The 26,489-nt window shown below is 57.8% G+C and overlaps 1 protein-coding gene across 6 annotated transcripts; it reads left to right on the top strand.

Moving 5' to 3' along the window:
- The first annotated feature begins 1,295 nt into the window (after positions 1 to 1,295).
- Positions 1,296 to 25,021, top strand: ATP13A2 (ATPase cation transporting 13A2). 6 transcript variants are annotated; one of them, XM_069874529.1, is made up of 29 exons: positions 1,296 to 1,308; positions 9,193 to 9,266; positions 9,526 to 9,693; positions 10,307 to 10,365; positions 10,495 to 10,609; positions 11,460 to 11,539; positions 12,097 to 12,174; positions 12,427 to 12,496; positions 12,902 to 13,036; positions 13,265 to 13,331; positions 13,422 to 13,553; positions 14,500 to 14,667; positions 15,048 to 15,158; positions 15,271 to 15,317; positions 15,405 to 15,593; positions 15,661 to 15,867; positions 16,015 to 16,128; positions 16,648 to 16,804; positions 17,346 to 17,466; positions 17,658 to 17,782; positions 18,757 to 18,917; positions 19,424 to 19,534; positions 20,350 to 20,429; positions 21,612 to 21,764; positions 21,898 to 21,994; positions 22,106 to 22,329; positions 23,162 to 23,313; positions 23,397 to 23,569; positions 24,099 to 25,020. In XM_069874529.1, exons 1-29 carry the CDS (start codon positions 1,299 to 1,301, stop codon positions 24,267 to 24,269), a joined length of 3,549 nt encoding a protein of 1,182 aa, XP_069730630.1. In that variant the 5' UTR covers positions 1,296 to 1,298; the 3' UTR covers positions 24,270 to 25,020. The 6 variants fall into 6 exon arrangements, with proteins under 6 accessions (XP_069730630.1, XP_069730633.1, XP_069730631.1 ...); XM_069874532.1 differs by lacking the exon at positions 1,296 to 1,308 and adding an exon at positions 6,565 to 6,756; XM_069874530.1 differs by lacking the exon at positions 1,296 to 1,308 and adding an exon at positions 6,772 to 6,834 and having other exon boundaries at positions 13,425 to 13,553; positions 24,099 to 25,021.
- Positions 25,022 to 26,489: the final 1,468 nt, after the last annotated feature.

The following is a 26,489-nucleotide window of genomic DNA, read 5'->3' as shown; positions in this document are numbered from 1 at the left end:
GGGGGTCCAACAGCCCTTTTTAGGAGTGCATTTCTGAGCAAGATGTGGGGGTGCTACAGCCCTTTTTTGGGGTGCATTTCTATGCAAGCTGCGGGTTGCAGAGCTCTCTGGGGGGCTGCATTTCCTTGCAAGACATGGGAGTATAGATCCATTTTTGGGGGTGCAGAGCCCCCTTTGGGGTTACATTTCTGTGCAAGCTGTGGGGGTGCAAAGCTCATTTAGGGGTTGCATTTCCTTGCAAGACATGGGAGTGTAGATCCCTTTTTGGGGGGTGCAATGGCTTGCAAGATGTGGGGGTACAGAGCCGCTTTTGAGGGTGCATTTCTGTGCAAGGGGAGTCCAACCGCCCTTTCTAGGAGTGCATTTCTGAGCAAGATGTGGGGGTGCAAAGCCCATTTTGGGGGTGCATTTCTGTGCAAGCTGTGGTAGTGCAAAGCCCATTTTGGGGGTGCATTTCTGCACAAGCTGCGGGGGTGCAAAGCTCATTTAGGGGTTGCATTTCCTTGCAAGACATGGGAGTATAGATCCCTTTTTGGGGGTGCGATGGCTTGCAAGACATGAGGGTGCAAAGCCCCTTTTGGGGGTGCTGAGCCCTTTTTAGGGGTGCATTTCCACACAAGTCGCGGGTTGCAGAGCTCTCTTGGGAGTTGCATTTCCTTGCAAGACATGGGGGTATAGATCCCTTTTTGGGGGAGCAATGGCTTGCAAGACATGAGGGTGCAGAGCCCCTTTTGGGGCTGCCGAGCCCTTTTTAGGGGTGCATTTCCACACAAGTCACGGGTTGCAGAACTCATTTGGGGGTGCATTTCTTTGCAAGACGTGGGAGTATAGATCCGTTTTTGGGGGTGCAGAGCCCCTTTTGGAGATGCATTTCCATGCAAGACGTGGGGGTGCAAAGCCCATTTTGGGGGTGCAACAGCCCCGTTTTAGGGGTGCATTTCTGTGCAAGCTGTGGGGGTGCAAAGCTCATTTAGGGGTTGCATTTCCTTGCAATACATGGCAGCATAGATCCCTTTTTGGGGGTGCGATGGCTTGCAAGACGTGGGGTTGCAGAGCCCGTTTTGGGGGTGCATTTCCGTGCAGGCTGTTGGGGTGCAAAGCCCCTTTTGGGGGAGCATTTCCACACAAGCTGCAGGGGCGCAGGGCCGGTTTGGGGGTGCGTTTCTCTGCAAGGGGCGGGCGGGCAGCTCCCGTTTCGGGGCGGAGCCGGCGCCGGGGGCTCCGGGATTGGGGGGGGGGGGGGGGGGCAGGACTACAAGTCCCAGCAGCGCCGGTGCCACCGCGGGGCCGCGATCGCCATGAGCTCAGGTCGGGGGCCACGCGTGTGGGGAGGGTTCCCGGGGCCCCTTTTTTTCGGCTCGGGGGGAGGGTGCATCGTGCACGGGCTCACGGGGAGGTTGCATCGCGCAGCGCTCCGCGCCTGCAGCCTGCGTGGCCCCGACCTGCGTGGTTGCAACCCCGGGGCTTGCGGTTTGCACCCTCCCAGAGCTGCCCCGTGCGGGGCCCTGTGGGGGCTGCATCATGTGCAGCCCCACAGTTGCATCGTGCACGCCTCGGGGTGCGGGGGGGGGGGGGGAGGTTGCATCCTGCACCCTGTGGCTCCACGGGGATTTGAATCCTGGACCAGCGGGGGCTGCATCCTGCATCCCAGCCCACAGCTGCACCGTGCATGGGGGTTGCATCCTGCGCAGCCCTGTGGTTGCATGCTGCACCCCAGCCCTGTAGTTGCATAACGCACCCCAGCCCACGGGGTACGCGTTTTGCACCATCCCAGAGCTGCGCTGTGCGTGGTCCCCGTGGGGGTTGCGTCCTGCACCCTGGCTCCGCACGGATTTGCATCCTGGACCCCAGCCCGCGAGGCTCGCATCGTGTGCCACCCGCGGGGATGGATTGGGTTGCGCGCGGTTGCGTTGTGCAGGACCCAAGGGCTGCGGCTGCGCACCCCAGGGAGGTTGCATCTTGCACCCCAGCCCACAGTTGCACCATGCATGGCCCCAGGGGGACTGCATCCTGCACCCCAGCCCACAGTTGCCAGCAGGGGCCCAGGTGGCCAAGAAGGCCAATGGCATCTTGGCTTGGATCAGAAACGGCGTGGCCAGCAGGGCCAGGGAGGTTCTTCTCCCTCTGGACTCGGCACTGGGGAGACCGCTCCTCGAATCCTGGGGTCAGTTCTGGGCCCTCAGCACAAGAAGGATGTTGAGGCTCTGGAGCGAGTCCAGAGAAGAGCAACGAAGCTGGGGAAGGGGCTGGAGAACAAGAGGAGCGTCTGAGAGAGCTGGGGGTGTTTATCCTGGAGAAGAGGAGGCTGAGGGGAGACCTCATTGCTCTCTCCAACTCCCTGAGAGGAGGTTGTGGAGAGGAGGGAGCTGAGCTCTTCTCCCAAGGGACAGGGGACAGGACGAGAGGGAATGGCCTCAATTGGCACCAGGGGAGGTTCAGGCTGAACATTAGGAAAAGATTTTTCCTGGGAAGGGTCATTGGTCCCTGTCAGAGGCTGCCCAGGGAGGGGGTTGAGTCCTCTTCCCTGGAGGGGTTTAAGGGACGGGTGGGCGAGGTGCTGAGGGACATGGTTTAGTGTTTGATGGGAACGGTTGGACTTGATGATCCGGTGGATCCTTTCCAACCTGGTTATTCTATGATTTTATGATTCTATGGCCCCATGGGGGTTGCATTGTGCACAGCCCTGCGGGTGCTTCCTGCACCCAGCCCACGGGAGTTGCGTTTGGCACCATCCCACAGCTGCACCGTGCGTGGCCCCATGGGGGTTACGTTGTGCAGGACCCCACAGCTGCATCGTTCACCACCCCACGGGGATCACATCGTGCAAGGAGTCACGATTGCGTCGTGCGCCACACGTGGGGGTCGCTTTGGGATGCGCCAAGAGCACTAAACCCCACAGCCGATGCCCTGCGCCCACCCAGGAGCTGCTTCCCGTTGCTCCCACTTGGCACTCAGGGATGCTCCGAGCTCGTTGGGGTCTGCAGCCAGAGCGAAGCATCCCTTTTCGGTGTCCCCGGTTGACGTTGTTGGGATGGGGGTGGAATTTAAGGTTGACGTTGCTTTTCTGACCCCTGAACAGAACAATCTTGGGGTTTTCTGGGATGTAACGTGGAGCCTCGGGTTGGCATCGCTGCTGACCACAGCGTGGCCTTAAAGCTGGAAGGGTTTTGCAGGGTCAAGGCTGGCAGAGGGAAAAAGGCATCCAGGTGTTCAGAAGAGGCTGGGAAACGTGATGTCGCGCTGGAGAAAGCATCCGAGGCCCCTTGCATCACCAGGGTCATGTGGAAGCAGCACAGACCGTGCAACTTTTGCATGTTTCGTTTTGAATTTGAGCCGGTTGGCACAGACGAGCTTCTCAAAAGCGGCCTGGGAGCAAGAGAGGAAGAGCTTTGTGGGAGGAAGGAGGAGGGTGACCATCAGAGGGCTCTTTGGGTGCTGGACTCTGCTCCACAGCAGTGGTCACTGCCACCGCCGTCCCCGTCACAGCCCCTCAGGACCCCTTTGCCCGTCTTTTCCTCCAGATCTGCAGCACAGCAGCACTTGGGAGTTCAACTTTGCCTCATTTTCCCCCTGTGCTCCTTCATTTCAGGGTACCCAGCTACCCGTAAATAGCAAACAGAGCTGGTGTTGGCAAGTGGTCCCGGGCTGGGGCTGCTCCTGCTATGCAGAGGGGTGTTTGTTGCCACCAGAGGCAGGAGATGCTCTAATCCCACCTTGATTCACCGAAACAGGGATGCTGGGCTGTGAGGAGCACAGCCCTTCGCTTCCTAAGGGTAGTAGGAGCCCTTTATTTAACCAGAATCGGGGGGCAAAATGTGAGGTTTGTACATAAATGAGTTTTTGTTGCCAGCCCACGCGCGATGCTCCCGATGCTGCCGGTGCCTCTCTCCGGCTCAGCAGGCGGCTGGGGCTGCACCAGGGCTTGCGAAACCGGGTGCAGGAGAGGTCAGGGTGATGCCTGGCCAGGATCGGGGAGAAACCAGCCTTGCCGGAAGGCTCTGAGCGCGCTGTCGCCTCAGCCAGTGTCATCAGCACGTGATGAAGCAAACGCTGCCCGTGCGGCCGGCTTCCTCCTCGTGGAGGCCCTTTCCTTACAAATCCAAACCGAAACCAGTTTGAGGTGAGAGGGCACCTTGCCTACAAGGACTTTTTCTCACCCATCTCAAAGGTTTGTTGCACAAGAGTGAATCCTGTGGGGTTACCAGCAACAGCGGAGCCTGAAGCCCCATCTTCTACGTCCCCACAGTGGATGCTGCCTGGACCAGACCTTTGTCCTCGCCGTGTGCTGGGCAGGGCAGCCATTGTGTTTCTTCCAGCTGGCTCACATCGAATCATAGAATCACTAGGTTGGAAAGGACCCACTGGATCTTCAAGTCCAACCATTCCCATCAATCACTAAACCATGTCCCTCAGCACCTCATCCACCCGTCCCTTAAACCCCTCCAGGGAAGGGGACTCAACCCCCTCCCTGGGCAGCCTCTGACAGGGACCAAGGACCCTTTCTGTGAAAATTCTTTTCTTAATGTTCAGCTTAAACCTCCCCTGGTGGAGCTTGAGGCCATTCCCTCTCGTCCTGTCCCCTGTCCCTTGGGAGAAGAGCCCAGCTCCCTCCTCTCCACCACCTCCTTTCAGGCAGTTGGAGAGAGCAATGAGGTCTCCCCTCAGCCTCCTCTTCTCCAGGATAAACACTCCCAGCTGTCTCAGACGCTCCTCTTGTTCTCCAGCCCCCTCACCAGCTTCGTTGCTCTTCTCTGGACTCGCTCCAGAGCCTCAACATCCTTCTTGTGGTGAGGGGCCCAGAACTGACCCCAGGATTCGAGGAGCGGTCTCACCAGTGCCGAGTCCAGAGGGAGAAGAACCTCCCTGGCCCTGCTGGCCACGCCGTTTCTGATCCAAGCCAAGATGCCATTGGCCTTCTTGGCCACCTGGGCCACTGCTGGCTCATGGTCAGTCGCTGTCACCAACACCCCCAGGTCCTTCTCCTCCAGGCACTTTCCAGCCAGACTTCTCCTAGTCTGGAGCTGCTCAGGGTTGTTGTGCCCCAAGTGCAGGACCCGGCATTTGGCCTTGTTAACCCTCATCCCATTGGTCTCAGCCCATGGATCCAGCCTGATCAGATCCCTTTGGAGCCTCTCAACCCTCCAGCAGATCCAGCTTCCACCCAGCTTAGTGTCGTCCGCAAACTTGCTCAGGGTGCACTCGATGCCTTCATCCAGGTCATTGATGAAGACATTGACCAGGGCTGGACCCAGCACTGAGCCCTGGGGACACCACTTGTCACTGGCCTCCAGCTGGAGTTAACTCCATTTCCCACCACTCTCTGGGCCCTCCAGCCAACTAGTTTTCCACCCAGGAGAGCGTTCGCCTGTCCAGGCCAGAGGCTGAGAGTTTCCTAAGCAGAATGCTGTGAGAAATTGTGTCAAAGGCTTTCCTGAAGTCCAGGGGTTTCCTTTTCACATCCCTTGTTTGATGCTTTTGCCTCACCCTGGTTTTCCATTTCCCTGTCTCCAAGGTCTCAGACTGACCTTGCCAACCCCATCCTCTTGACCAGAAGCATCAGGCCTCGCTGGCTGCAGCAGTAACTTCCCTGCACGAACCTTCCTCCTCTTCTTGTGTGCAACCTCTAGCATGGAGGTGATGGGTTGATGGATGGATGGGTAGGAGATGATGGGTTGATGGATGGGTGGGAGACAGTGGATTGATGGATGGAGGGATGGTGGGTGGAGATGGATGGATGAGAGATGATGGGCTGATTGATGGATGGATGCATGGATGGAGGTGATGGGTTGATGGATGCATACATGCATGGGAAATGATGGATGGATGGATGGATGGATGGATGGATGGAGGACTTGGGAAGCTCTGAGCATCCAGTGGGGAGCACAGGAGCAGAAGGAGGTCTCAAAGTCACCTTGGGGTTTGTTTCCTTCAAGAAAGCTTCTTGTCTAAGGGCTGTGCCTGCAGAGGGAGCTTGTGGAGAAGGATTCCAGAACCAGCATGCATCTGCTTTCAGGAGATGTGAGCTGCTAGGGAGAACGGCTGCGTCTCGAGGCAAAGTCTCATGTGAAGGGCGGGCACTGGTGTTGGCAGATGGTCCCTAGCCGGGGCGGGGGCTGCTGTGCAGAGGGGTGTTCAGTGCCGCGAGATGTGTGGAGTTGAGGTTTCCAGTACTGCTTTCTGGTGTCAGAGGCTACATCCTCCCCAAGTTGGACACATGCTAGATGTTGGGGTGTCCTGGCGCATCTTTCTCCCCAGTTTTCCCCCTGACCTTGACACTAGGGATGTGCGGTGGCTCTCTGGAAGCTACCAAACAGGCCACAAACTCATCTTGGAGTTTGCAAGGAGGAGACAATGGGATGTTAGGCAGCATTTTGGCCATCAGCAGGGAGTTGTGGCTCCTCTCTTCCCCTTGCGAGCCAGGTTGGTGCCTTGCTGAGCCCTCCCTGAGCTCGCAGCCGCCCCTGTTACCCGTTTTAACTGCAGGGAGAGACACAAATCCCTTGCCAAGGGTCTTCCAAAGGGGTTATGGGGTAGAACCCAAACTTCGGAAGCCCGGAGGAGGGATGGCCGGTTGTCCCCGTGCCGCGTTTGCCAACAAGGTGTGGCCACCGTGATCCGAACTGGTAGTGCAGCTTCTCTGGGCTCTGCCCTCCCCTGTGCCGGATGCTCCGCGGCCACGTCCGCCGGCGGGCAGGTGATGACGGCGGCGCTGATCCCATCCCAACCCAGCACGACTCTTCTTGCGCAACCGGCGGGGTTAGACGCGGTGAGTCAAGGCGAGAGCCCGTCCTCGCTCGCCGTGGCTTTGGGGAGCAGCCGGGATGGGAGCGGGAGGTGAGAGAACCCCACGGGGACACGGGTGGGTTGTGCAAGAGCTGCAGCTCCGCGGGACGGAGACGCTTGCGGCCGTGCTCGTGCGAGAGATTTGCTGCTCGTAGGCTCGAGGAAGCTGTAGTGATTTGGTTGCTGCTGACCCAGCGTTTTTGGGGAGCTGCTAAAAGCAAATCGGGTTGTTTTTAGGTTCTTTTGGTATTTTCCTTCTGCGAGGCAGCCCCTCGCCCTCCCCTTTTGTTCTGCTCTTTGGAAGGGCAGCACACGCTGCTCCTCGCCCTCCTGTAACCTGGAATCAATGCTTCTCGTGGGGTTTGAGGCTGGCAGCGGGGAGAGCCAACATCCCTTCTCCTCTCGAGCCCTTGAAGAGCTTCTCAACCATTCTTTTTGGCTCCTGGGAGGGCTTTTGTTTCACTAAACTATCCTTTGGGCTCAACCTGCCTTTTCTCAACCCAAAACTCATCCCTTGGGGCTCCTGGGAGGGTTTTTGTCTCACTAAACCATCCCTTGGGCTCATCCTCTGCTTCCTCAACCTTAATCCAAGTGCCGTCATCTGCGTTTCGGGTGCTGGCTGCCCCCAGGGTCGCTTAGCGAGATGGAGACCCTGTCCCTGGTGGTCATCAAACCTCGGTTTTTGCAACCACAGAGAACTTTGGGGTGGGATAGACCAGGGAGTGTCAGGAATCCAGCAGGGGTGGCTTTTCCCGCAGAGACGGGCTCCCACCCGGCGTGTAAATTGTTAAGCCGGTCTTGTGCGTCCTCCTGGAAACCTGAACCCAGCCAGGAAATCACCTGCTGGGCTCCAAGGGTGGGAACTAGCTCCTGGGTTTGTGTTTATGCCACGTGTTATCTCCCCACTGCTGCTTTCAGGTCCTGGGGCTGGGACGCCGCCGCTTGTAATCCAGAGTGGATTTAGGGCATAAGCGGATTCAGCTTCATGGGATGGAGGGTGACGATTGATTGATTGGTGGTGGAGTCCCCTTCCCTGGAGGGGTTTAAGGGACGGGTGGATGAGGTGCTGAGGGACATGGTTTAGTGATTGATGGGGATGGTTTGACACAATGGTCCTGTGGGTCCTTTCCAACCTGGTGTTTCTGTGATTCTGTGATTCTAAAATCCCACCTGGGATGGGGGACAACGTGATAGAGAGCAGCCCAGAGGAGAAGGACTTGGGGTGCTGGGGGAGGAGAAGCTCCACATGAGCTGGCAATGTGCATTCACAGCCCAGAAGCCAACCACGTCCTGGGCTGAACCCAGAGCAGGGGGACCAGCAGGGAGGGAGGGGATTCTGCCCCTCTGCTCCACTCTGGGAGACCCACCTGGAATCCTCAGCACAGAAGGGACATGGAGCTGTGGGAGTGAGTCCAAAGGAGGCCACAGAGAAGATCCGAGGGCTGGAGAACCTCTTGTAGGAGGACAGGCTGAAGGAGTTGGGGTTGTTCAGCCTGGAGAAGAGAAGGCTGTGGGGAGACACTAGAGCAGCTTCCAACTACTGAAAGGGGCTCCAGGAAAGCTGGGGAGGGGCTCTGGATCGGGGAGGGCAGGGAGAGGACAAGGGGAACAGTTTGGAGCTGCAAGAGGGGAGGTTGAGATGAGATCTTAGGGAGAAATGTTTTGCTGTGAGGGTGGGGAGGCCCTGGCCCAGGCTGCCCAGAGCAGGGGTGGCTGCCCCATCCCTGGAGGGGTTCAAGGCCAGGTTGGATGGGGCTTGGAGCCCCTGATCCTGTGGGAGGTGTCTCTGCCCAGGGCAGGGGTGGGACTGGATGGGCTTTGAGGTCCCTTCCAACCCAAACCATTCCATGATTCTATGGTGTTGATGACCCTCGTTATCCCTGTCTCCCAGGCTGAGCACTGGGATGCAGCAGAGACCGGTGGGAATCGGAGGAGCTGAGCCATGCTGGGCATCGTTAACACTGGAAAAAGCATGTTTAGTGGCCTCCTCCTCTATGCAGAAGGAAACAGAAGGAGCAAACAAGCGTGAAAAGTGGCTGGAGGAGCTCTCCCTGCACTTGACCTGGCTCTGCACCAGCCCCGCTCCCTCCCCCGGCTGCTAAGCCGCTGTTTCCGTGCCAGCTTTTCTCTTCGGGCTCCTCTGGCATCGTTCTCCTGACCATCACGTGCTGCAGGAGGGTGACGGGGCAGTGCTGGGGTGCCCTGTGCCCGCAGCATCCCTCTGCGCGGCATTCGGGGCCCCGAGCAGCTCAGAGCTGGGGGACGGCGGAGGGGACACCGAGTCCAGCCGCCCTCTGGGACCGCTCCGAGGATGCCAGCGCTGCAGCCGGGCACCCATCCCTGCCACGTCTCCTAAATAACCCCTCGGATCACCTCCCTCATTTGTTTCCCCTCTCCTGTGCCTTGCAGACAGCAGCAGGCTGCTGGGGAGCCAGCGGCCGGGCTACGGGACGCTGCAGCGCGACGCCGAGAAATCCCGCATGGTAGGTCCAAGGGCTTTGCTGCAAGAAGACGACACGGTTGGGAAGCACGTTTTTTGGCTCAAAATCCACTTTTTTCAGCACCACCAGCACCAGACGGTGGTTTTCCAGCCCCAAAGCGCTCGGGCATCACCTGCCTGGTGTTAAATCCCACCAAGAGGCTTAGGGGTTTTATCAAGTTAATATTTAGATGCTTGAGAACGTTGATTTCAGTTTGTTTTCTGAATAAGCGTCCCCATATGGGTGACCTGCTCTCTTCCAGGAGGTCACGGGCTACCAGACCAAGACGTGGCGGGTGGCCCTGTGCCACGCTTGCTCCGTGCTGACGGCCGGGCTGCTTCTCATCCTCTTCCACTGGAAACCAAGCCTGGAGGTGCAGGCGAAATGCAAACCCTGTGCCCTTGGCCAGGCTGACTGGGTCATCATCAGGGTAAGTCCTGGAGAAAAACAAAGGTCTGGGCTTGGGCTCTGCCACTGGCTTCCCGGGAGACCCGTGGGCACGTTCCCTCTCCTCTCCGCGTTTGACATCTCCTTTCATCAAGCGATGCTGCATCTGTGACCCCAGAGCCATGGGGATGATGCGAGGGCTGGAGAACCTCCCGTAGGACAAGCTGGGAGAGTTGGGGTTGTTCAGCCTGGAGAAGAGAAGGGTCCAGGGAGACCTTAGAGCAGCTTCCAGTGCTGAAAGGGGCTCCAGGAAAGCTGGGGAGGGGCTCTGGATCAGGGAGTGCAGGGAGGGGATGAGGGGAATGGGTTTGAGCTGCAAGAGGGGAGATTGAGATGAGATCTTGGGGAGAAATGTTCTTCTGGGAGGGTGGGGAGGCCTTGGACAAGGTTGCCCAGAGCAGTGGTGGCTGCCCCATCCCTGGAGGGGTTCAAGGCCAGGTTGGATGGGGCTTGGAGCCCCTGATCCAGTGGGAGGTGTCCCTGCCCATGGCAAGGGATGGGACTGGGTGGGCTTTGAGCTCCCTTCCAGGCTGAACCATTCCACGAGTCTATGATTCCCTGATTTCCCCCTGCCTCCCCCCATGCCTCTGGTGCAGGATCGATTCGGACAGTGCTTCACCAGCCGCGTGCACACGGAGGCGCTGGGCGAGGGCAGGTGAGCCGGGCGCACACCCGCGCGGTGATGCCAGCGGGCAGGGGCTCTCCTGGGCTCCTGGGGGTGAGGCGGGGGGGTTACAGCGGTGTTGGTGGACGGGGAAGGACTGACCCTTGTTTCCACCCCGAGCAGCTTGGAGCATCATCCCAGGGCCAGGCTGGAGGACCGGAGGAGCAGCATCGCCATCGGCGTGTCGGATGAGGAGGAGAGCCGGGACACCATCCGGCTCCATGAGAAGGAAGAGGTAACGCAAACGACCCTTCCCACCTCCCCCTTGGCATGAGCTGCCCTCGTCTCACCCTGACGTGGATTCAACAAGACCAAGGGCGAGGTCCTGCACCTGGGTCAGGGCAACGGCAACACAAACACAGGCTGAGCAGGGAAGGGGTTGAGAGCAGCTCTGAGGAGAAGGACTTGAGGTGCTGGGGTAGGAGAAGCTCCACATGAGCCAACAAGGTGTGCTCACAGCCCAGAAACCACTCGTGTCCTGGGCTGTATCCAGAGCCGTGGGACCAGCAGGGAGGGAGGGGAATCTCTCCCTCTGGTGAGACCAAACCTGGAGTCCTGTGTCCAGTTCTGGAGTCCTCAGCACAAGGAGGACATGGAGCTGTGGGAGTGGGTCCAGAGGAAACCACAGAGATGATCTGAGGGCTGGAGAACCTCCTGTACGAGGCCAGGCTGAGAGAGTTGGGGTTGTTCAGCCTGGAGAAGAGAAGGTTGTGGGGAGACCTTAGAGCAGCTTCCAGTGCTGAAAGGGGCTCCAGGAAAGCTGGGGAGGGGCTCTTGATTAGGGTATGCAGGGAGAGGACAAGGGAGAATGACTTTAAATTAGAAGGGGGAAGATCTAGATTGGATATAGGGAAGAAATTCTTCATGACAAGGTTGATGAGTCACTGGCCCAGGTTGCCCAGAGCAGGGGTGGCTGCTCCGTCCCTGGAGGGGTTCAAGGCCAGGTGGGATGGGGCTTGGAGCCCCTCATCCAGTGGGAGGTGTCCCTGCTCGTGGCAGGGGTGGAACTGGATGGGCTTGGAGGTCCCTTCCAACCCAAACCACTCCATGATTCTAACACCTTTTTTCCATCCTGCTCTGCTCAGAAGAACATCTTGCGCTACTATCTCTTCGAGGGCATGCGCTACATCTGGATTGAACAGCGGCAGGCATACTGCAAAGTCAGGTATTTCTCTACCCCCCTCACCTCACCTCTTGTCTCTTCTGCTCTTTTTGGATCCCCAGCCTGCCCAGAACAGTCCTGACCCTGCTGGAAGCCACACAACCACGCTGGAGCCTTTCTCTGTGCTGCAAAGCCCTTGGAGACCATCCCTGGGGTGCTGGGTCGGGGAAAACCACGTTGCCTCTCCCCCAAAGTTGTTGATGTGGCAGAGGGAACCGGGTGACTTGGAGACCATCCCTGGGGTTCTGGGTCGGGGAAAACCGCTCTGCCTCTCCCCCAGAGTTGTTGATGTGGCAGAGGGAACCGGGTGACATGGTTTGGCAGCTCGGCTGGTCCCCACCGCGCTGTGCCGCTCGCGGCTCTCCGAACTGTGCCCCTTTTGTTCCCGCTCCTTGGCGCCCGCGAGCTGCGGCGAATGCCGAGGAACAAGATGCTCTCCCTTTCCCAAAGGGTTTTTTTTTCGTCCCTGAGGACTTGGACGCAGGGTTTGTTCTGCTGGGCTAGTCTCCTGCTGATTTTAACTCCATTTCTCTGGTTTCCTTTCCCCTCGGGCTTGCCAGCGTCTTGGATGAAGGTTGGACCTGCGCAGATCTCCACCTCTCCCAGGCTGGGCTTGACCAGCAGGACCACAACACTCGGTAGGGATCTCACTGCCCCGTGGGACACCCAGCAAGGCTTTTCTTTGCCAGGGAATTCCAGAGCACGGAGTTTTTCTTGCACCCAGACCTCAGATCAGAGAACAGCCAGGTGGGCTGGATTGTCCTGGCTTGGCTTCTCCACATAACGGGGCTCTCGGGGGGGCTGGGCAGCATGAGGACCTCTTGGGTTGGAAATGCAGTTTTTCCCTAGCGTGGATTTGCATCCCCTTGGCTTTTCTCTCCCTTTTGCAGGAGGAAGATCTACGGACCGAACCTCATCGAGGTGCCAGTCAAGTCCTACGCGAGGCTCTTGGTGGAGGAGGTGTGCACCTACAGGCTGGGCTTCAGGAGAGCGAGGTGTCCCAGGGCAGATCCTTCCCCTGCTCCCTGTCCCTCTCCACAAGGGCTTTGCAAGCCCTTCCCCACTCGTGGTGGGGAGAAGGCTTTAGGAGAGATTCCTAGAGCAGAGATGAGCGAAGGCAGAGCTGTGAAAGGGACTCATCCGGCCTCTTAGCTCAGCCAGGAGCCTCCCCAGAGAGGTGCTGAGCATCCTCTGGAGTCCTGACTGTGGAGCAAAGCCAGGGAGGGCAGAGGGTTTGTGAGAATCGGCTAGTCCAGCCCCAGGGAAGGACCAGCTTCTCCTCTGTGTAAGCTCAAGGAGGAGCCTGAAGGTCTCAGGATGGGCTGGAGGAAGCTCTGCCTCCCGAAAAACCTCATTCCCTTCCAGGTGCTGAATCCCTTCTACATCTTCCAAGTGTTCAGCATCGTGCTGTGGGTCTGCGATGCTTATTACTACTATGCCGCCTGCATCTTCCTCATCTCCACCATCTCCTTAGGGTTGTCCCTCTACGAGACGAGGAAGGTGGGTGATGGGCTTACTTGGGACAAGCAGCTCTTGCTGATGCTTTTCCCCTTCATGCTCCCTCTGAGCCCAGCTGGGTGAGGACAACCCACGCTCCCCTGGTGGGGCAGGTTTCCTCCTCCTTCACCCACGGTGCTGAGCCTTCGAGACCTGATTTGTGGGCGCTTTGCTCTGCTTTTTGAGCCGCTTCTTCGCTCGGGTGGCTGCTAACTGCTCCCTCCCTCGCAGCAAAGCGCCACGCTGCAAACCATGGCCAAGATGTCAGTTGGCGTCCGAGTCCATCGCCCCAGCGGAGGTGGGTGTGATGGAGCGAGGGCTCCAGGCGTGAATCCGCTGGGGTCGGTGCCAGGGTGAGGTGCCTGAGCAGAGCTTTGCTTTGTTCCAGAAGAGATGGTGGTGAGCTCTGCAGACCTGGTGCCGGGCGATTGCATCAGCCTCCCCGCGGACGGGATGCTGGTCCCTTGCGATGCCGCCTTGCTGACCGGCGAGTGCATGGTCAACGAGAGCATGCTGACAGGTGACACCTCCAGCGTCCTGGCTGTCACCGGGGACTTGGAGGGGAAGGACAAGCCTCAGGCTGGACTGAACAGGCTGGACCGCTGGGCTGAGACCAATGGGATGAGGTTTAACACGGCCAAATGCCGGGTCCTGCACTTGGGGCACAACAACCCTGAGCAGCTGCAGACTAGAAGTCTGTCTAGAAAGCTGCCTGGAGGAGAGGGACCTGGGGGTGTTGGTGACAGCGACTGAACATGAGCCAGCAGTGGCCCAGGTGGCCAAGAAGGCCAATGGCATCTTGGCTTGGATCAGACACGGCGTGGCCAGCAGGGCCAGGGAGGTTCTTCTCCCTCTGGACTCGGCACTGGTGACACCGCTCCTCGAATCCTGGGGTCAGTTCTGGGCCCCTCACCACAAGAAGGATGTTGAGGCTCTGGAGCGAGTCCAGAGAAGAGCAACGAAGCTGGGGAAGGGGCTGGAGAACAAGAGGAGCAGCTGAGAGAGCTGGGGGTGTTTATCCTGGAGAAGAGGAGGCTGAGGGGAGACCTCATTGCTCTCTCCAAGTCCCTGAGAGGAGGTTGTGGAGAGGAGGGAGCTGGGCTCTTCTCCCAAGTGACAGGGGACAGGACGAGAGGGAATGGCCTCAAGCTCCACCAGGGGAGGTTCAGGCTGGACATGAGGAAAAAAATTTTCCCCGGGAAGGGTCATTGGTCCCTGTCAGAGGCTGCCCAGGGAGGGGGTTGAGTCCCCTTCCCTGGAGGGGTTTAAGGGACGGGTGGACGAGGTGCTGAGGGACATGGGTTAGTGATTGATGGGAATGGTTGGACTGGATGATCCTGGGGGTCTTTTCCAACCTGGTGATTCTATGATTCTCGTATTGCTACTGTAGCCCCTTTCCCTCCAGGCTGGCTGGATCCTGACCACCCCAGGGTGATAAACCCCCTCTGTGCTGTTCCTCACCGCAGGGGAGAGCGTGCCAGTGATGAAAACCCCTCTGCCTGCTGGCACCCAGGCAGCCAGCACTGTTTATTCCCCTGAGGAGCACAGGCGGCACACGCTGTTCTGCGGGACGCAGGTCATCCAAGCCAAGTCCTACGTGGGTGGAGAAGTGCTGGCCGTGGTGACCCGCACAGGTAATGGCACAAAAGGAAGAAATAGGATTAAGCCACGTCCTTCAGAGCGGTGGTTTTGTGTGTACTTTGTACTCCTGAGGAACAAGGGAGAGGACGAGCAGAAATGGCCTCAAGTTGCACCAGGGGAGGGTTAGATTGGATATTTGGAACAATGTCTTCACTGACAGAGCGGTGAAGCCCTGGCAGAGGCTGTTCAGGGACGTGGTGGAGTCTCCATCCCTGGAGGGGTTCAGAAAACGTGTAGAGGTGGCATGTGGGGACGTGGTTCAGTCAGCACAGTGGGGTTGGGCTGCCGGTTGGACTGGATGAGCTGGAAGATCTTTTCTCAACCTTAATGATTCTATGACTCTGTGTGCTTCCCTTCTGTCCCTCTCCTGCAGGGTTTTGCACGGCCAAAGGGGACCTCATCAGCTCCATCCTCTACCCCAAACCCGTGAGCTTCAAGTTCTACAAGGATGCTGTGAAGTTCGTCCTGTTCCTCGCCATCCTGGGTAGGTCTGAGCGTGGAGACATGGCCAGGAGCAGCCAAACTCCTCTTAAAGCGTTGAACCCACCCTTCATCCACTTTGCTCTGTAACCGAGCGTGTTCTCCCTCCCGCCCAGCTTTTATCGGCACGCTCTACAGCATCCTCATCTTGGTTAGAAACCAGGTAGGGTTCTCAAAGCTGGGGAACCCTGCGGGTGGAGACGAGTGAGGGCTATCAGGATGCTCATCCCTCTTCCTCCTCGCCTGCCAGGTCCCCGTGGGGCAAATCATCATCCGTGCCCTCGACCTGGTCACCGTCATTGTGCCCCCGGCTCTCCCCGCTGCCATGACCGTGGGCACCATCTATGCCCAGAACAGGCTGAAGAAGCGAGGCATCTTCTGCATCAGCCCCCCGCGCATCAACCTCTGCGGGAAGATCCGCTTGGTTTGCTTTGACAAGGTGAGGCTCGGGCGGTGCCGCGAGACCCTGGGTTCCAGCTCCGGGACCCACCGCGCTCTTCCCGCAGACGGGAACGCTGACGGAGGAAGGTTTGGATGTCTGGGGGGTGGTTCCGCTGGAGAGCAACTACTTCATGCCCATCGTCCACGAGCCCCGCTGCCTGCCCGCCGGTCCCTTGCTCTACTCCCTGGCCGCCTGCCACGCCGTCTCGCTGCTGCGGGCACAGCCCATCGGAGACCCCGTGGACCTCAAGATGATGGAGTCCACTGGCTGGGTGAGGAGTGGTGGGCAAAGTTGAGCCTAGGAAAAGAGGGAGGTGGCCCGTGTCCTGCTCTGTCGGGGTTTAAAGCCATCGGGGGGTGATGGGGCTTGGGACTTGCAAGGCAGAGCTTTGCCATCTCAGCATCTGCCTTGGTTTCAGCGCCTGGAGATGATGGAGGAGGAGGAAGGGGAGCTGCCCACCTTCCAGCAGTTTGGGACGAAGGTCTTGGCTGTGATGAAGCCTCCGCCTGAGGAAGAACAGCCACGAGACAGGGTAGGTGCTGGGCCAGAGTGGCTTGGGTTCCCCACATTGCTGGCTCTGCAGATCATAGAATCGTGGAACGGTTTGGAATGGAAGGGACCTCAAAGCCCACCCAGTCCCACCCCTGCCATGGGCAGGGACACCTCCCGCTGGATCAGGGGCTCCAAGCCCCATCCAACCTGGCCTTGAACCCCTCCAGGGATGGGGCAGGACCACTGCTCTGGGCAACCTGGGCCTCTCCAGAGCATCCTTGAAAGGATTTTATCAGGAAATATTTCTTCACCAAAAAGATTCTCAGGCCCTGGAGGAGGCTGCCCAGGGCGGTGGTGGAGTCCCCAACCCTGGAGGGGTTTAAAAGATGGTCAGATGAGGTGCTCAGGGCTGGTTCCGTGGTGGTCAGGTGTGGTTGGACTCGATGACCTCCAAGGTCTTTTCCAACCAAGTGATTCTATGAAGCGCTGTTGTCCACAACCCCTAGTGGGGTTGTACCTCCCAGAGAAGTGCCCGACACCCGCTCCCTCTCTTCCACAGAAGCACCAGTCACCTGTGGGGATCCTGCGGCGTTTCCCCTTCTCTTCCTCCTTGCAGAGGATGAGCGTCCTGGTGAAGTTGCCTGGTGACACCTCAGCGCACGTCTACACCAAAGGGGCTCCGGAGATGGTGGCCAGTCTCTGCAGGAAGGAAACGGGTATGACAGTGGTTGACTCCGCTCCCCATGGCTCTGTCATCTCTCATAGAATCATAGAATCACCAGGTTGGAAGAGACCCCCAGGATCATCGAGTCCAACCATTCCCAGCAATCACTAACCCATGTCCCTCAGCACCTCGTCCACCCGTCCCTTAAACCCCTCCAGGGAAGGGGACTCAACCCCCGCCCTGGGCAGCCTCTGCCAGTGCCCAATGACCCTTTCCGTGAAAAATTTTTTCCTGATGTTCAGCCTGACCCTCCCCTGGTGGAGCTTGAGGCCATTCCCTCTTGTCCTGTCCCCTGAACTTCCCATGGGAAGTTGTCCTCGGTGACGCTGTGGGGCACTTCCCAGAGGCACAGGGTCTGGATTAGCTTCAGCCTCACGGGATGAGGAAGAAAACAGCACCCAGAATACGGGGAAGGGAGTTGGAGTCTAGAAGAGCATCTGAAGCCCTTTGGGAGCTCGAGCCCCGTCTCCCCTCCCCAGCCCAGGTTCATTCAGGAGCTGCTCTGACCTTGCTTTTCTCTTGGTGGCCGGCAGTGCCCGTGGATTTCTCCCAGATGCTGCGACACTACACAACGGACGGGTTCCGAGTCTTGGGTCTGGCTCACAAACCCCTTAGCACGGTGACAACCTTCGAGGAGGCCCTGCAGCTCCAGAGGTTAGTGCCACAGCTCTTTATACCATTGGCTCCCAGCATTTCACAGGAGGCTTTCCTGCCCTCCAGCCTCCCTACCCCGTAACAAAGCAATTGCTGGTTGCCCCCTCGATGGATTTTCAGGTGTTTCCACCAGTTGATCCGCTCTGCCTTGTGTTGAGGATGGTGGAGAACAGCTCGTTGTATCCCACCAGGGACTCTGCGGAGAGCAGCCTGACGTTCTTGGGGTTCCTTGTCATGAAAAACGTCCTCAAGCCGGAGTCTGCGCCTGTGATTCACCTCTTGCGGAACGCCAACATCCGCCCCGTCATGGTGACAGGTGACCTTGCGGAGGGGAACGGGGACGCTGGGCTCAGGGATGAGGTGGGACAACCCTTCATATTATAGAAGGGGTGGGTCATAGAGTCATGGGATGGGTTGGGTTGGAAGGTACCTCCAAGCTCATGCAGTCCCACCCCTGCCATGGGCAGGGACACCTCCCACTGGATCAGGGGCTCCAAGCCCCATCCAACCTGGCCTTGAACCCCTCCAGGGATGGGGCAGGACCACTGCTCTGGGCAGCCTGGGCCAGGGCCTCCCCACCCTCACAGCAAAACATTTCTCCCTAAGATCTCATCTCACTCTCCCCTCTTTCTGCTCAAAAACTTTCCCCTCGTCCTCTCCCTGCCCTCCCTGATCCAGAGCCCCTCCCCAGCTTTCCTGATGCCCTTTCAGCACTGGAAGCTGCTCTAAGGTCTCCCTGGAGCCTTCCCTTCTCCAGGCTGAACCACCCCAACTCTCTCAGCCTGTCCCCACAGCAGAGATGCTCCAGCCCTCGGATCATCTCCGTGGTTTCCTCAAGACCCATTCCAACAGTTCCATCTCCTTCTTATGTAGGGGTTTCCAGAACTGGATGTGGGCTCCAGGTGGGGTCTCAGGGTGGCACAGCGAGGACCCTTGGACCCTGGTTTCATGCATCCCTGCTGGTGGGCTCTAGGCGGACAGGGCGTGGAGGGGCGTGGGCTGCTTTTCCACAGATGTGACCTGGAGCAGGTGGCTTTAAAGAGCCAAACTGCTCCCTGTCTCCCTGTTTGATCACAGCAATGTCAATCTTCGATGAGCACCCCAAATTGCTCAGCTAACGGGGTCACCATGAGTCACCTTTAGGTGCTTTGAAGCAAGGCAAGCAGCCCTCCCAGGTCTGAAGGTGCTGCTTTCCTCTGGGATGGGGCATAACGGAGATTTTGGAGCTCTCCTCCAAACCATGAGGCAGCAGAGCCCGCTCTGGGTTATTCAGCCCCCTCTCTCTGCCAGGAGACAACATGCTGACGGCCGTGAGCGTGGCCAAGAGCTGCCGCATGGTGGGGCCAAAAGAGAGGGTGATCTTCGTCAACGCCTCCCCACCCAGCCACGACAAACCCGCCGCGCTGAAATTCATCCTCGCCGAGCACTCCCAGGGCGAAGAGCTGCCCGAGGTGAGTCCACAGGCAGCATCTTGGTGGGGATGGTGAAGCCCCAACCGCCAGGCACCTTGCAGGGCTCTCTTGTTCCAGCATCGTTGCCCTCAGAGGCAATTATGGGCATGATTCTTCCCTTATTAAATGCCTCCTTGAGGAGAAGATGACCCACTCCCGTTTCTCCTTGGGAGCACATCACCATCATTGAATCGTGGAATCATAGAATCACTAGGTTGGAAAAGACCCAGCGGATCATCAAGTCCAACCATTCCCATCAATCACTAAACCACGTCCCTCAGCGCCTCATCCACCCGTCCCTTAAACCCCTCCAGGGAAGGGGACTCAACCCCCTCCCTGGGCAGCCTCTGACAGTGCCCAATGACCCTTTCTGTGAAAAATTTTTTCCTAATGTCCATCCTGAGGCTCCCCTGGTGGAGCTTGAGGCCATTCCCTCTTGTCCTGTCCCCTGTCCCTTGGGAGAAGAGCCCAGTTGGAGCCAAAAAAGGAGTTGTTTTCCTTGGCAGGATCTGCACCAGCGGGACGGCTGCTTCCTCCAGCCTCGACCCTGCCACTTGGCACTGAACGGCAAATCCTTCGCTGTGGTTTGTGAGCACTTTGCTGATCTCCTGCCCAAGGTGAGTCTGACAACAGGAAACCCTCCGGCAGGGTTGATTTCGTGCTGCCACCTCACAGCTCCAAAATGCCCTGAGGGTTTATTTTGCCAGTGCAAGAGGGTTGGGGTTGTTCAGCCCGGAGAAGAGAAGGCTCTGAGACCTCACAGCAACCTTCTAGTACCTGAAGGGGCTACAAGAAAGCTGAGGAGGGGCTGCTTATAAAGGCTTGGAGTGATGGGAGGAGGAGGAATGGCTTTAAATTGGAGAGGGGCAGATTTAGGCTGGACGTGAGGAGGAATTTCTTCACGATGAGGGTGGTGGCTGCCCCACCCCTGGCGGTGTTCAAGGTCAGCTTGGATGGGACTTGTGTCTCTGCCCATGGCAGGGGTGTTGGAACTAGATGATCTTTAATGTCCTTTCCAACCCAAACCATTCCATGATTCTATGATTCTGGGATGCCCTCAGCCCTGCCGAGCTCCTCCTGGGTGTGCAGGTGGGCGCTGCCATCTGAACACGGAGAATCATAGAATCACAGAATCACCGAGTTGGAAAAGACCCACTGGATCATCGAGTCCAACCATTCCCATCAGTCACTAACCCATGTCCCTCAGCACCTCGTCCACCCGGCCCTTAAACCCCTCCAGGGAAGGGGACTCAACCCCCTCCCTGGGCAGCCTCTGACAGGGACCAATGACCCTTTCTGTGAAAAATTTTTTCCTGATGTCCAGCCTGAACCTCCCCTGGTGGAGCTTGAGGCCATTCCCTCTCGTCCTGTCCCCTGTCCCTTGGGAGAAGAGCCCAGCTCCCTCCTCTCCACAACTGTTCCCTCTTTGCAGATCCTCATCCGAGCCACCGTGTTCGCCCGCATGTCACCAGAGCAGAAGACTCAGCTGGTGTGCAGCCTGCAAGAGCTCAGGTGAGCCCCTCCGGCCCCACAGGATGGGAGTGCGGAGGAGGTCAAGGGGGTTGCTGCTTTGCTTGGAGACTTTTCCTTTGTGCTGGAGTGGTTGGCAGCTGCGAAATCACATCCTGCCCTCTCCCAGATGTGGGGTGATCCTAAATACCGGGGTGCAGCCTTGAAGATCCAAGGTTTTCCCCTGTCCCGTCAGAAATTGGTTTAGTGTTTGATAGGAATGTTTGGACTCAATGATCCAGTGGGTCTTTTCCAACCTGGTGAATGACCTGGATGAAGGCATCGAGTGCACCCTGAGCAAGTTTGCGGATGACACTAAGCTGGGTGGAAGTGTGGATCTGCTGGAGGGTCGGGAGGCTCCAAAGGGATCTGAACAGGCTGGATCCATGGGCTGAGACCAACGGCAGGAGGTTCAACAAGGCCAAATGCCGGGTCCTGCACTTGGGGCACAACAACCCTGAGCAGCTCCAGACTAGGAGAAGTCTGGCTGGAAAGTGCCTGGAGGAGAAGGACCTGGGGGTGTTGGTGACAGCGACTGACCATGAGCCAGCAGGGGCCCAGGTGGCCAAGAAGGCCAATGGCATCTTGGCTTGGATCAGAAACGGCGTGGCCAGCAGGGCCAGGGAGGTTCTTCTCCCTCTGGACTCGGCACTGGTGAGACCGCTCCTCGAATCCTGGGGTCAGTTCTGGGCCCCTCACCACAAGAAGGATGTTGAGGTTCTGGAGCGAGTCCAGAGAAGAGCAACGAAGCTGGTGAAGGGGCTGGAGAACAAGAGGAGCGTCTGAGAGAGCTGGGGGTGTTTATCCTGGAGAAGAGGAGGCTGAGGGGAGACCTCATTGCTCTCTCCAACTCCCTGAAAGGAGGTTGTGGAGAGGAGGGAGCTGGGCTCTTCTCCCAAGGGACAGGGGACAGGACGAGAGGGAATGGCCTCAAGCTCCACCAGGGAAGCCTCAGGATGGACATTAGGAAAAAATTTTTCCTGGGAAGGGTCATTGGTCCCTGTCAGAGGCTGCCCAGGGAGGGGGTTGAGTCCCCTTCCCTGGAGGGGTTTAAGGGATGGGTGGACGAGGTGCTGAGGGACATGGGTTAGTGATTGATGGGAATGGTTGGACTTGATGACCCAGTGGGTCTCTTCCAACCTGGTGATTCTGTGATTCTAAATATTGGATCCCTTCTCCTGGCAGCTACTGTGTGGGGATGTGCGGGGACGGTGCCAACGACTGCGGGGCTCTGAAAGCGGCCGATGTGGGCATCTCGCTGTCGGAGGCGGAGGCATCGGTGGCCTCACCGTTCACCTCCCGCGTGGCCAACATCGAGTGCGTGCCCAGCGTGATCCGGTGAGCTGCCGGGAGCCTCGCGGTGGGGAGAAGAACCAAGGGAAGGGCTCACAAGAGCCTCTGTCCCCTCTTTTGGGACGACTCACAGAAAGGATGTTGTGGGTGGTGGGTGAGTCTCCATCTCGCACTGCAGGGAGGGCAGGTGCTCACTGGTCACCTCCTTTGGCGTCTTTAAGTACATGGCCCTGTACAGCCTGGTGCAGTTTGTGTCCGTCCTGCTGCTCTACACGGTGAGTCCCAAATGTCCACAATGCCTTCAGGTCACCCTCTCACTGCTGGGTTTTAACCCCAGCCCTCCCACGGGTCCTCGCAGCTGAAAGCAGGTGGTTTCTCCTTCCCAGATCAACACTAACCTGAGCGACTTCCAGTTCCTTTTCTTTGACCTCATCATCACCACCACCGTGGCCGTGCTGATGGGTCGGACGGGTCCTGCCCAGGAGCTGGGAGTGGAGCGTCCCCAAGGGGCGTTGATCAGCGTCCTCGTGCTGGGCAGCCTGCTCCTCCAGACGGGGCTGCTCATCACCATGCAAGTCCTCAGCTACTTCATCACCGTCTCGCAGAGCTGGTGAGGGACCCGGTTTCACGTGGGTGTGAGGGCTGCAATGAAGACGGTGGAGTCACCATCCCCAGAGGTGTTTAAAAGACAAGGAGATGATGTGCTTAGGGGTCTGGTTAGTAATGGACAGACACAATTGGGCTTGATGGTCTCAAAGGACTTTTCCAACTTAGTGATTCCAGGATTCTGTGAAGCCCTGGTGTATCTCCTTGGTTTTGGCCGATGCCATCTGGCATCAAGGGTGAATCCACTCACCTTGCAGTAGATTAGAATCATAGAATCATAGGATCATCAGGTTGGAAAAGACCCACCAGATCATCGAGTTCAACCGTTCCCATCAATCTCTAAACCATGTCCCTCAGCACCTTGTCCACCCGGCCCATAAACCCCTCCAGGGAAGGGGACTCAACCCCCTCCCTGGGCAGCCTCTGACAGGGACCAATGACTCTTCCCAGGAAAAATTTTTTCCTAATGTCCATCCTGAGGCTTCCCTGGTGGAGCTTGAGGCCATTCCCTCTCGTCCTGTCCCCTGTCCCTTGGGAGAAGAGCCCAGCTCCCTCCTCTCCACAACCTCCTTTCAGGAGCTGCACAGAGCAATCATAGAATTATAGAATCACTAGGTTGGAAGGATCCACAGGATCAGCGAGTCCAACCATTCCCATCAATCACTAACCCACGTCCCCAGCTCCTCATCCACTCGTCCCTTAAACCCCTCCAGGGAAGGGGACTCAACCCCCTCCCTGGGCAGCCTCCCCTGTGCTCGTGGAGAGCAAGGAGTTGCCATTTGGAGCCTCTCCTTGCTTCGCTCTTTGACCCTCTGCCTTCTCCCCTGCTGGCTCAGGTACGTGCCGCTGAACAGCACGGTGACAGCTCCCCAAAACCTGCCCAACTACGAGAACACCGTCCTCTTCTGCATCACGGGCTTCCAATACCTCATCCTGGCCGTCGCCATGTCCAAGGGGTACCCGTTCCGGGAGCCCCTCTACACCAACGGTGAGGATGACGCTGGCCGCGTGGACATAAAGGGACATCAAACCTTCATCCTCCTCCTCAACCCTCTTCCTTCTCGCCCTCAGTGCTCTTCTTGGTAGTCCTCATCCTCCTCTTCGGCCTTATGATATGGTTGACCCTCTACCCGCTGGGCTTCCCAAAAACCCTGCTGAAGCTGCAGGGCATCGATGACTTGAATTTCAAGCTGCTGCTGCTGGGAATCGCCACCCTCAACTTCTTTGCCGCCTTTGTGCTGGAGGTGGGTCAGCCCAGGGTGGGGAGGGGGCACATGAGGGATGAGCATCCTCCTTCTGGGTCTGAGCGACACCTTTTCCAGGAGACCCTGGTGCAGGGGAAGCAGGGCTCACCTTGGAATCAGCTCTGCCCTCTCTTGGGGGTCCACAGCCTCCCCAAAACTCCCTCTACAACTCCCTCTCCAACTCCCTGAAAGGAGGTTGTGGAGAGGAGGGAGCTGGGCTCTTCTCCCAAGGGACAGGGGACAGGACGAGAGGGAATGGCCTCAAGCTCCGCCAGGGGAGGGTCAGGCTGGACATCAGGAAAAAATTTTTCACAGAAAGGGTCATTGGTCCCTGGCAGAGGCTGCCCAGGGAGGGGGTTGAGTCCCCTTCCCTCGAGGGGTTTAAGGGACGGGTGGATGAGGTGCTGAGGGACATGGGTTAGTGATTGATGGGAATGATTGGACTCAATGATCCAGTGGGTCTCTTCCAGCCTGGTGATTCTATGTTTCTATGATTCTAAAACCCATTCTCCCCCTGTCTTTGCTGCAGACGGCCCTGGACCACGGCTTGCTCAGCTGCCTCCGCCGGCTGCGCCGAAAGAAAGCATCCAAGAAGCTTTTCAAGAGACTGGAGAAGGAGTTGAGCCAGCAGGAGCCATCCTGGCCACCCCTTAACGAACCTCTCTTCGCTACCCCCAGGTTGTCCATCGCCGTGAGATAGCACGCGCTGGGCTTCCCTCCTGCCTGTTCTGCGGGCGCCGCTGCTGCCAGCCCTCGGAAACTGCTCTTTATTTATTTATCCCAGCGAAGCGAGGGACGCGGCGGGCGGCACGGCTCGTCCTCCCAGCAGGGAGACCTTCCGCATGGCAACTGTGAATCCGCATCTGCCAGCCCCGCGGCTGAGAGGAGGAGATGCTGGAGAAACCAACTGGGGGAAGAGGGTCAGGAAGCGGAGAAACAGTCCAGCTCAGCTCTTCGTTGCTCTTCTGTCCCACTCCCGTGCTGGCCTCGAACCCGTCTCCCCACGCTGGGCGCTGCTGCTGTTTCAGAGGGGGACGACACCTCCTTTTTCCTTTCCTGCCTGGTCAGAACCACTGAGAAGAGGGTCCCCGATCTCCTCCTGGCGAGGATGCCCACTCGGGCTCTGCTCACTGTGAAGAAGCCTCCTCCACCTCTCCCCGCAGCCACCCTAGATGTGTAGGAACTGTTTACAAACCCGGCTTGCCAAGGGTGCTCCTCAATCCCCAGAGCCTGGGGACCAGCTACGGGCACCCTCTCACCTTCTAGAGCACTTCTGCTTTCAGACAGGACCTTTGTAGCATTAAAAAAAAACCCCAAATCTCTTTATTTTTTAACTCTACTCCAATGCATCGAGGTGTAAGTGCGGTCAGGAGAATGACGTGCGGCTTGCAGATTACGTATGGTGCTGTCATGAGTGTGGTCTAATAAATTAACACTATTTTCTTGACCGCTGGCTTGTCCTGCCTGGCTTCGACGGGCTTTGTGGGGCCTTTCTGGTGTGGGTGAGTATCAAACAGAGCCAGGGAGCAGGTGGAACAGGGGGTAGGGTCACCTCGTTCTCCATCTGGGCTGGAAGATGCTCTCCTTGATGCCCAAAAGCAGAGAATGAACCCAGGGGTGCCACCCCTGGGACGTCAGCAGCCCAAGCGGAGCATCACGTCGTGGCTGCTCCATCCCTGGAGGTGTCCAAGGCCAGGTTGGATGGGGCTTGGAGCCCCTGATCCAGTGGGAGGTGTCCCTGGCTGGGGCTGGAACTGGATGGGCTTTGAGGTCCCTTCCAATCCAAACCATTCCATGAGCCGATGATTCTATGAAATAACCCCTGAGCCTATTTCCAGCTGGAATTTCCTAGAAAACAACAATAATTGCTGGAAAAACCCAGGTGTGCTCGCCAAGACGGCAAAACCTCCTTCAGCGGAGGAGAAGCCGGTAGATGGAGATGCTGCATCCCGCAAGGGCGAGAACTGATGCCCAGGGAGGGGGGATGCGCTGTCTGCATTGCCCTCTGAGGGCTTTTTGGCCACCTCCAAGGGGTTTTTGGCCACCTCCAAGGGGTTTTTGGCTACCTCTGAGCCTGGGTCTTGGATTGAAGGCTGGTTCTTGCAGGGACTCGCCTGCCTTGGAAAGTCAACCCCTGCGAGCGCCAGCGGCGCCTCTCTGCCCTCCGGGAGCTGGGGATTAGATCAGGAAATGAGGCACAAGCAGAGGTAAGAGGTTTCCTGAAACTCTAGCCAAGGCTTGAGTTATTAAACCAGGCTTCCTGAGCTTAAAACACACACACAAAAAAAATACTTGGAGATTTTTGCCTGTGCTTGGCAATCCTAAAAGCAAAAGGCCCCCAGGGGGTGAGGGACCCTCTTGCACCTCGGTTTTTCCCCCCACTTGACTGGGTTTGCAAGGGTTTCCCAGGCTCAGGGGGCTGCAAAGTCCATTTAATGATTAACAGGAGGCTCCTGCCCTCAGCTTGAGGTTAACAAGGCTGGGGACAAAGACAGTGCTGGGTTTGGGGCAGGCAGGAGCGTTATGGATGGGTCTGGAGTTGTTTAGATGGTTTTATCCATCTTTCAGACTGGAAAAACAGGCTTGATGTGAGATGAGAGCACCTTAAAAAGCCCTCTGCTTCTCCTCCTGGTCTGAAACTGTGTTTTCTCATTGTTTTTAGAGCTTTCAGACCCTCTCCTGGCTGTGGAATCGCTGGAACCTCAGCACAACCGGCTGTGGGCTTGATGCAGTGGGTCCAATCCTGCCCCGAGGGTGACAAAGATCTCATTTTTCATTATCAAATGGTGAAAAATATCTCATTTTTCATTATCAAGCACTCATCCCCATCCCCACGGTCACGTCCAGAGAGCTTCTCCCTCCCTCCCAGCCCTCGAGCAGCCTCCCTTGGCTCCCTTACTGGGTCTGAATGTGCTGGACG

This window comes from Phaenicophaeus curvirostris, chromosome 22 (genome assembly GCF_032191515.1).
Source record: "Phaenicophaeus curvirostris isolate KB17595 chromosome 22, BPBGC_Pcur_1.0, whole genome shotgun sequence".
NCBI lineage: Eukaryota > Metazoa > Chordata > Aves > Cuculiformes > Cuculidae > Phaenicophaeus > Phaenicophaeus curvirostris.
Note: the sequence above shows the minus strand (reverse complement) of the source record. Positions and strands in the feature narration are given on the sequence as shown.